Here is a 10642-nt window from a genome sequence, read left to right as displayed (position 1 = left end):
GGGATTTTTACAGACTGTGACAAAATGTTCTGTTCCTGAAAATGTCATTAAATATTCCAGAGGGTTGTAACTCTGCTAATGCTTAGAAAATGCTGGAGTAGTGCTCGTCTTAACAGTACGTAGTGTGGTCGCTTCATATTTTTGGAGGATGGTTGTTGTTTTTCCAATATTTAAGTTTTAAGAATTTAGGCTTTTCTAATAAAATCTGATGCAGTGGACGCAACAGAAGTTTTAACTGTTGACAAATTGATTTATAAGCATTTAAAATGTCCTCATATCTGCTTACAGCTACATTGTCATGTGTTAATTAGCTTCTTACGAAGTGTTGACACATTTTTTGGAAAAGCTCTTTTGCCAGGAGTGAAAGAGAAGATGGAGACCACGCTTGTTTCCACAGTAAATATCAAGCTAGAGACAGCTTAGCATCAAAACTTACAGCAGAGAGAAATAGTCCAGAAACAACTTCACAAAATCCACCAAGCTTAATGATTAACAAATAGTACATGTATAGTTACCATTTCGCTGTAAACAAATAAGGAAATGCTTTTTGAAGCATTTAATAAGCAATTATAAAGTTTTAAAAACATCAGTTGCAACTTTATAATAAACTTAATAAATGGCTTATAAATTATTACACTGATCAAAAACTAAATTGCTATTAAGTTTGATTAATTATAAATAAAACATTCATTAATGATGGTTATAACAAAGTGTCTTGTTTTGTGCTTTTTGTACAAATTAAAACAAACAAGACATAACATGCTAATTATTGAGCTTTAGAGGTGCTGGTCGGTGGATTTCCTGCACCAACTTCAGACAGACCCAGGCTAAAAGTTTCCCTGTTTCCAGTCTTTACGTAAAGCTAAGCTAAGCTAAGCTAAGCTAAGCTAAGCTAGTCATCTTGTAGCTTCCAAACACAAGAGTAGAACTAATCTTGTTATCGAACTCTCAGCAAGAAGCAAATCTGCTGAACTGTTTCTTTGTTCCCATGTTGAGTGTGGCGACAGTAACAAGGCAGACACAGCAGAGGGAGTCTGGTAGGCACCAGTGAGTATATTATCAGTTTCCAGTCATACAGGACAATTACACAATCCACAGAAGCATCTCTCTCATCCAGAACAATTTATCCAAATATCTCTCTGATATAGAACTTGATATATATATATATTTTCTCTCTCCCATTACGTCACCGTTACCATTGTCTCACAGAACCATCATCTTTATCAGCGAGCATCTTTATACAACAGAAACAAATCAGCGCCGTCGCCGTGCTGCCGCCTCCCTTTTTGATACGAGCTCAAAGAACAAGATTTGACACATTATTACTAACCTGCATCGTTACACGGTTACAAAAGGAAAATACAACCTGCCTCACAATGAAACACACGTCTGCTCGGACGATTCATTTTACACATGAAAATGACTTTCCAGTGGTATTGTACTGTTGGAGAACAGATAAGCTATAATGCATATTCTAATAATCATACATGTACTGCAAAATGGCACAAGATGGCTGCCCTTCATCACAGTTAATTGAGGATGATATCCTTCCACATCCTCGTGATTCTGAACCCTATTTGGCACTTTTGGACATCCCGTTTTTTTTGTTGTTTTTTTTTAAGCTAACAAACTATCAGCTTCACGAGACTCGCAGGGCTCAGTCATGTGTAAAACCATCCAGAACTGGTTGTCTACGAGCTGAGAAGATATGCCCTCTGTCATTAAAAACACAGTGTCGTGTGGAGAATGTTGAATCAGGAGAAAAGTAACAAGCTATCCATCAAAAATCACTAACTCGACGCAGACTTACACTCTTTCAGACTGCATGTATAAAGACTTCTATCCTGTGACTGGTTAAAAATTGAATCAGCAAAAGATTTTCCGATAAGCTCACCACAACACTGACTGAACAGAAAGTGTAGAAGTATTTGGTCCTATAGACAAAAGTAAAGTCAACATCAGGAAACTGATTAGTACTCAAACAATCATAGCAAAGCAATTGGTCAGTTTTCACTTACACTGTATGAATATTACCAATATGTGATCATAGTACACTCATCAATATTACTGATCTTCATAGTCAATATGCAATTACAGGGAGGGTGACACAGAGACAGAGCAGGCTCAGGCCGGACTCCAGCATGAACCTGCTGGTGTGAGCAGCCGGGCAGCATTCAGGAGCAACATCTCTGCACTGAAGATAGAAATACAGCCAGTAGAGCTGATATGAGAGCAGCAGTGTAACATGACATGCTAAACCAAAGTAAACTGAGAACAGTGCCACCGCTGGAAACAAGACTCCTACTGGCAACTTGACACATGAATATCTGTTTTTTCTCCTGATTGTTAGCATTAGAGCACCTGTCTGCATTTCCATCTGAACGTTATCTAAAGGAATAGTTTGGCGTTTTGAGGGAATATATGTAGTTATTTGATTTATTTCCGAGAGTTAGATGAGAGGATTGACACTGCTTCTGTCTCTGTAGATCAGGTACAGAGCTGGAGCTAGGAGGTGACTAGTTTAACTTAGCAAAGGAGACTGAAAGCCAAGGCGCTCCTCAAAAATACAGCTATCAGAGTTGACTCTCAACCAACTGCAGTGACCTGCAAGCGAGGGTCACATGACCGACAGATAGCTAATCACCTGCATGAGGGCAAGTACTTAATGACTGAAGTTTCATTTTTGAATGAACTGTGCCTTCAAATAACATATTATTGACTTGAAATTTGATGGGACTGTTGAGGTTTACGCCAATTGTTTTCCTTGATGAAATATACAAAATAACATATCAAAGATGAACCAATCAGGTCGATTAACAAGCTTTTACGGCATTTTTCAGACAAGCTAGAAATGCTAACAAACAGCTGTGTCAGCCTCGCCCTGCAGGTCTTAGCAGTTTTCTCGAGAATCCAGCACCTTTGGGAGGACTGCATGATATAAATATTTTCTTGTTTTTGCTTGTTACTGCCTCCAGTCTTTATGCTAAGCTAGGCTAATTCCTTTGCATTTCCAGCTCCACACACAGGTACGAGGTTGATGACATTGCTCTTATCAAACAGTTAAGAAAGTGAAGAAGCATATTTCCCCAAAATGCTGAACTATTCCTTTAACGTTTCACCCAGCTGAACGCATCCTGGATATGACATCATGGTGGGTTTTTTTGTTTGTTTTTTTTAAAATCTTTTTTCTTGTTTTGTTTTAATGTATGTTTCTGAGGTGTGGGGGGATAACTAGTGCAGCCCAGTGATATGTGGCATGGTCAGTGAGTTGAGTGAGGGTACTCAGGGTTAACAAATGAGAAGCCTTGGAATTCTTCCTGGTCCAGGTTGGCTATAAGCTCCTGATCTGGGGGGGTCAGCTCTGGGGGGTGGCGCGTGAAAAAGCGATCAAAGTTCTCCGCATCACGCCCACACTGCCGTGGAGAGGAGAGAGAAAGAGAGAGAGAAAGAGATGGAGAGAGAAAGAGAGAGAGATATGGAGGGAGGATGGCGTGAGTTTGATGAGGGATGTGAGGAAATAAAGGACAACAACAAACGACAAAGAGAAAAAAGAGAAATACAACTAAAACATGGCGTCAACCAATCAAATCGCTCACAGCCGAAACTGTGGATTTCCATTGGTCCGTGTGCGAGCCAGCGACATCTCAGCTTCATCATTGGTGACTACGCTAACAAATCTCAGCTCTGCATTTGTCAGAGTAGTGAACAATGGCAGGTGATGGTTGGGGTTCAGGGGATGAGCGATCTTAAATGTTTCTATAACTTACCTTGACTAAGAGTGTTATTTCCTTCGTTACTGCGACTGAATTCTAAAGTGATCAGCGATGATATACAGAAGCTGAAGAGTGTGTGTGTGTGTGTAAAATACTCACAGCTTTAGGTTTGAAAGGCGGCTGGACTTCTTTATTCTCCAGTTTTTCCCAGTCTATATAGCGGAAGAAGGCGTGCTCCTTGATGTCCCGCTCCCCCTCTGGACCGCAGCCCAGACGCTTACCTGGGTGCTTGGTCATGAGCTGAAAATAACACACACACACACACACACACACACACACACACATACAGTACAGGGGCACAAGGTGAGAAGAGTTATTGAATGTCCGTGCGTCTATGGCCCTTTTCCAAACTGATCCCTGTACATCTGCCCTTCGGATGAAATCACTCCCATGATTGTAGAGGGCACACCGCATTACGGGGGGGGGGGATCCGCAGGTGAACTCTGGCTAGGCAGTAATCCAGGTTTTGCAAAATACCAAATTCATTTGTCCCTCACTGACCTGAATTTACCTGCATTGCACTTTTCAATAAGTGTATTTACTGGCAACAACTGCCATTCAATGACAAGTGATTTTATACAACCCAGATCCCAGAAAATGTGGGTCACTGTGTAAACGGTGAGTGAATCCTACAGCGATCGGCCACAACAACACTGACAGGTGGAAATGGAAAACATTGATCATCTTGTTGCACTACATTGTTCTGCTGGGATAACTTGGGTCCTGGCATTCATGCAGATGATAGATGACACACACCCAAATAATGTCACAGAGCATTCCCACTCTGGCAGGGCACTCTGTGATAGCCGGACAATTATTGCTGATTGTTGTAAACGTTTTATTTTCTGGTAAACTTTTCTGTCATTTGATGTCTGTAGTATGATTTAAACGGGGGGGGCAACAAAAGAGGCCCAGGTGATAATATCATGACTGGGTATGAAAAGGGGATCAGCTGCTCACAAGCAAGGATGTGGCAACACTTTGTGAAACGCATGGTTGCAAAAAAGGATATTAACTTCACCGGCTCAGGAACACGTCGCGAAACACAACACAACTGTTTGCCAACGACTGCATCAAATTTATGTGCTTTAACAAAACGTTTATGAGGCAGCGAGATGGAGCTCAAATTTTTTATGGTGTTCCCTCCATAATCTGGCACTCGCACTCCTGCTTAGAGGAGGTAGATAAATCAGCCTCTCTGCTGGAGTTACTCTCTCACACTTTCACTTCAAACTGAGAGCCCTCACTATGGGAGCGCTCTCCAATGGTCAGAGTGAAGGGAGTGAAGTGAGAGGGTTAAGGGCCGAGTCTCTCTGTGTGTGTGTGTGTGTGTGTGTGTGTGTGTGTGTGTGCTCTCACCCCCTTGCAGATCGCAACAGCTTCTTTGGACATGGATTTAGGGTAGGAGACATGATGCTCCATGATGGACTGGAACAGCTCGTCCTCATCCTCGCCGTCAAAAGGCGGCTGAATGAACAGAAATATATTTAATCACCTTCATTTCTTGTCACAGTTATCTGGTTTTAATTAAAAAACACAGTCTATAAATACACACCTGTCCGGCAAGCATCTCATAGAGCAGAACTCCAAAGGCCCACCAGTCCACAGACTTCCCATAAGGCTGATACGCTATGATCTACACAGACACAACCGGAGAGTCTTGAGTCTCATTCTGAACTCAAAGCGGTAAAAACAACCTCAGATGAACTTGTGAACGCACCTCTGGAGCGATGTAGTCCGGTGTTCCACAGAAAGTCTTTGTTGTTATTCCATCAAACATGTTTTCTTTGCACATGCCAAAGTCGGCGATCTTTATGTGGCCCTCGGCGTCCAGCATCACGTTGTCCAGCTTCAGATCCCTGAGGACACAAACGCATGCAGGTATTACCACACAGGCGTTCTGTCGTGGCTGTAAACGCGACATCCAGACTCGGACTCACCGATACACGATGCCTTTAGAGTGAAGGAAGAAGAGTCCGATGGCGATCTCTGCAGCATAGAACCTGAAACACAGATAAACATAAGTTTCTAACTGCATCTGTGTGTCTGTACTGTGTGTTACAGCCGCATGATGCAGACAAAAGACAATGATTTCTGGCACTTTTATGAAAAATGCACCATATTTTTACATTTTCATAAATTTTAGGGTCATTTGAGGCTAAAATATTGTGTATTTCAATCCCAATATCAGCATTTTTACTTTTCACTTTTTTATCATCTTAAAATAAGCCTGCTTTGATTTGCACCAGAGCTTGAGTTTAGTGAAATGCAGAGCGGTCATGTAACCTGTAAATTATTGACCTGATGAAAGTCTCTGTACAAACATCTTGTTATAAAAAATGTATTCAGGATCTGGGGTGAGGTGAACGGTGTGCTGGAGTTGTTGATTTTGTCGTGTTTTTACCAAAAGAACTACTGCAAGCCTGTGACAAATACATTTGTAAATGTCATGTTAGCAGCTAACTGCCAACTTCCTCTTTGATAACTATTCGTATAACTCTTATAACTATAAGTACGTTACTTAATATGTTTTGTAACCAGGTTACCAAAAAATAATCACAACAACTGAAAAAGCACAGTAGAGCAGAGGAGATCTGGAAACATTTTACAAGTCAGAAGAGAAAAGGACGTGCACAACAAACTTAACTGCTAGTGCATAAAACGCCCATTCATTCATCAGTCATTCAGCGTGTGTGTGTGTGTGTGTGTGTGTGTGTGTGTGTGTGTGTGTGTGTGTGTGTGTGTGTGTGTGTGTGCACTCACACAGCATGAGGCTCCTTGAACTTGCCGACCTGTTGGATCTGGTACATAAGGTCTCCTCCGTTTATATACTCCATGACAAAATACAATCGGTCCTACGACACAAAGGTGGAGAGGTAAGGAAGGCGAGGAGCGTCAAACACTAAAAGCACAAGACATTTCTGTGCACTGCTGCACCCCTAACAAACATCATAAAGGTAAGATGAAAACGATGTATGTTTCATTTTGGGGTGAACTGGCCCTTTGATGCAAGGTGTCGTGCACTACCATGGTTTGGAAACAGGAGTGCAGCTGAGTGAGGAAAGGTGGTTTCCCAGACAGAGCGAGGACTCTCTTCTCCACCATGGTGCACTCCACATCGTCGTCCTGGATCACGACATCCTTCTTCAGGATTTTGATGGCGTACAGCTCGTCAGTGCCCTTCCTCTCTGCCAGCATCACCTGCAGGGGAGCCCGCGGAAAGAAACAAATGAGCTTCAGAGTGATTCGCTTTTGTTTTCCAGCCACTGGCTCCAATTTATCAACACAAACAGTGTTCACTAATGTGCGTGACCTTGCCAAAGCTGCCCTTGCCCAGGACCATGATGAAGTTGAAGTCCGAGAGCTTGACCCGGTCCTGGTTGCCATTGCTGTCGTACTTGCAGACGGAGGAGGAGGAAGAGGAGTCTGTGGGCTTCCCTGGACCCACCCTCGCCCTCTGGAAGAGAAAGAGGAACAACAGGAGAAGATTATGAGGGGAGAATGAATAAGCCCCAGATTAAGAAAACACATGAAACCTGCTGTCTCTTTGTGAGTCTCACCTCGAATTTTTGCCGCAGCTCCTCGTTGCCTTCCTCTCCTTCTGGCTGCACAGGAACATTAAAGTACTCTCCTTCCTCCTGGGAGAGAAGCTTAAACCTAAACCGCAGATAAAATCAAGGATTATTACCACACTGTGACAATAAATCCCTTAAATATTCACACCCCTGTTCCCGCTGCCTTTGTTACTTCTGCCTACCGCCCAATTATTCACCATCTCCTCTCCTCGTCGTGACATCTTACCATCCATCCACCCCTTGTTTCTGTAGCTCTGAGATCCCGAAGGACAGGGATCCCATGAAGTCGTTCCTGCTGGTCAAATCCCAGTCCCAGATCTCCACCGATAGACGGCGGTCCTTGTCACTTTCTTTTAGGCTACTGCAAAATTAGAAGACAAAAGAGGTGAGGACAGCCGGATGAAGGATGTTCTTAAAATAGGTAAAAATGAGAACAAAATTTGATTCCAAAGCCACATTCCCTCATATCTCTCTCTACTCAAACTGGTATACACCTCATTGAATGACTTTATTTTTTTCATGTTTGTGTCTTTCCAAGCAGTCACGGCGACCCAGAATAGCTGCGAGCAAAAACACAGAGAAAGGAGAACGAGGACAGGGTCACTTGAATGAGCTCCAGTTAACTTTGTGCTTCTGTGACTGAAAATGGGGCCAAGAAAGTAAACTGGACATCAAAAGTCATTGTTGGAAACTGTTTGGAAAAAGGGAAGGAAATACTTGGCAGGTGATTGGACGAATCACTCGTCTATCACAAGCTAACTTCAACCAATCGGATCAACAGCAAGAGAGCGATACCGCCAGCAGCGCAGGCAGCCAGTGAATAAAAATGTAACCGAATCCAGTTGGGAGAAGAGCGAAAACCTGCCTTCAGCGCTGTTCTTTGCACTTCTATCATGAAATACACTCCGTAGTTCTGATATTACTGATGATATAGCTGCCATACTTGCCAAAATTGAGTTTGTAAACCAAAGTGGGAGTCTGGGGGTCCTTCCACAGAAAAAAAATGGAGATGGACAGAAACTTCCTGCAAGAAACAGGAATACTTATTTCTTTCACTTTACCAATTTCTTGTCTCGCTCGCTGAGGAGGACGAGAACACAAGACTACACGCTGTAGAGTGTCTGAAACAGGTAAAGGAGGGGAAGATGGGTGTGGATTCGTTACAAATCTGGACAAATACAGAGAGGAATGTGACCCCAGGAGGAAAGTGGGAGAGGGCAGTGAAAACTCAGAGTCTCCCGGGAAACGGACGGAGCTGTAGCGGCTAATCTTGATGCTTCTCGCTTGTCATGATATCTACATCATGCCTGTAGCTGCTGGAAGTTGTTTGTCATAGGATGCTGATTTGTTTTTCGACTCGACACAAGGGAGGTAAAATTATCAGCTCACGTGTGAAGTCTCCAAACTCAAATGTAGGACTCAGAATGAGGGAAGTCTTACAAGGTGAAGCTCTCATTCCAGGTGGGGTTGAGGCAACATTTGATGGTCTTGGTCTTCTGCTTGCTCTCACTCTTGGGATCTGGGATCAGCTTGAGCTTGACGTAGGGGTCTGACAGGCCGTTGGGGTCCATGGGCACCAGGTTCTTAGCCTCTTTGACTGAGAGAGACACGGAGGACACACGGTTAGAAAGAGTGTCAGAAGAAAGCGGAAAACATTCACAAGACAACTCGCGCTTCTCGACAGCTCAGTGCTGAATTTGTCCTTTTTTCCAGAGGACGGCAGGAAGTGAACCTGTGAGCTGCGAGTGTTGGTGTGAGATCTGGCCTGCCCTAAATAACTCTGGCTGCATCTGACAGCAACACTTAACGACAGTTTAGTTTCTGTTCCATAATCAATCCACAGCTGTCTGAGAGGGAGGGAGCTGGCACGTGGATGCGTGTCCCAGTGGCAATGTGGGTCAATCGTTGGATCATTGATCAGTTAATGGACTTTCCAGTTTTAGTCTTGGGCTGATAGAGCTTTGAGAGGCGCTTTCTGTGTGTCAGAATCGGATAGAGAAAGAGAGAGAGAAAAAAAAAAGAGAGAATGAAGAGACAGACAGAAGGAGAGTGCACTCACTGGTGACGGTCAGTGTGTCCTCTTTGATCTGGGCAGAGATCTGGATGCGTCCTCTCCTCTCGGTGTGATCGGTCCCACACAGACTCGGCACGTTGGCCACGCACCGCTTGTGGATGTTCATCATACAGTCTGCACACACACACACACACACACACACACACACACACACACACACACACACACACACACACACACACACACACACACACACACACACACACACACACACACACACACACACACACACACACAAAACAGGCAACTCACAGTTAACTCTACTTAAATGGACCCAAAAATCAGCTAAACAGTGAAACGTCAAAAAACAAGATATCTGGGGATCGATGCATTAAACTCTGTGTAGAGATGAGCATACATATTGTTTCCATCAGATTTATAAAGCCGTGTGTTGATCATTGCACAAGCTTCACTTCCTCTCCCACAGTTATCCAGAAACGTATGAAGAAATGTCCCTGAACATCCGTTTGTATATCGGTACCCGTGCCTCCTCCACCACTCGTTACAGTACACTCATTAAAGCACAAAGATAGCAAGTTGATTTTTGATAAATATAATAATTTTCATGTCCTTCGTAACACACTACGTAAGTAATTGAAATTTAACAAGTACTGTTTGTGTGTGTACTTAAATACACTTACAATAAAGAATATTAAAAGAACATGAAAATAAGTTAATTATACGGTAAGTTTTTGCCATTTTGTATCATTATTCTTATACACAGAATTACACACATACAATTTGGAATATTCTCGCAAAAACATGCACTTTTTAGAAGTATATCTATTTTTAATACAGAGAAATTCAGCTTACTAGCAACATATATTTGGAAGCACACTACTACAAAGCAGATTAGAATTAAATTAAGCACAAAAAGAAAACTATACTTATTAACTTGGGCACACTTAAATTATATCTATAATACAATGCAGTTTTTTACCGGGTCGGGTCTCTATACTGTACATTACTGTGCACTGCTCTGCTTTTTGCTCTTATTGTTCTTCTGGAAACTGAAATCCATCTCATCACTTGTGTCCACACAATCTGCTACATCTCTCTCTTTTTTTTTTTTTTTGGCTTTCATTAAATCACACAAGTTTTGAAAAGTGACGTAGCCTCCGGGACAGCTTGTGATGTGGTCAGATGGTTTTTCAGAAGCTCTCGGAAGAGACGACCCGCTGTGTTTGGACGCCAGCCTGGATTTCGTCTCAAGGGTTTTT

The 10642-nt window shown here is 42.7% G+C and overlaps 1 protein-coding gene across 2 annotated transcripts in view; it reads right to left on the bottom strand.

Annotated features, from left to right (window-relative positions):
* The window catches only part of LOC119017686 (protein kinase C beta type), a 36989-nt gene that overhangs the window by 4043 nt on the left and 22304 nt on the right, over positions 1–10642 (bottom strand). The window contains exons 5-17 of one of the 2 annotated variants that reach the window (XM_037094552.1): positions 9408–9536; positions 8789–8945; positions 7575–7709; positions 7334–7430; positions 7087–7230; positions 6801–6974; positions 6537–6628; positions 5714–5776; positions 5494–5632; positions 5329–5409; positions 5133–5240; positions 3873–4013; positions 1027–3413 (exon numbers count right to left, since the gene is read on the bottom strand). In XM_037094552.1, the coding sequence (XP_036950447.1) occupies positions 3261–3413; positions 3873–4013; positions 5133–5240; positions 5329–5409; positions 5494–5632; positions 5714–5776; positions 6537–6628; positions 6801–6974; positions 7087–7230; positions 7334–7430; positions 7575–7709; positions 8789–8945; positions 9408–9536 (1613 nt within the window). In that variant the 3' untranslated portion in view covers positions 1027–3260. Of the gene's footprint in view, positions 1–1026; positions 3414–3872; positions 4014–5132; positions 5241–5328; positions 5410–5493; positions 5633–5713; positions 5777–6536; positions 6629–6800; positions 6975–7086; positions 7231–7333; positions 7431–7574; positions 7710–8788; positions 8946–9407; positions 9537–10642 lie in introns of those variants that run through there. The other variant, XM_037094561.1, reaches the window with a different exon arrangement.

The sequence above is a fragment of the Acanthopagrus latus genome, chromosome 1 (genome assembly GCF_904848185.1).
Source record: "Acanthopagrus latus isolate v.2019 chromosome 1, fAcaLat1.1, whole genome shotgun sequence".
Taxonomy (NCBI): domain Eukaryota; kingdom Metazoa; phylum Chordata; class Actinopteri; order Spariformes; family Sparidae; genus Acanthopagrus; species Acanthopagrus latus.
Note: the sequence above shows the minus strand (reverse complement) of the source record. Positions and strands in the feature narration are given on the sequence as shown.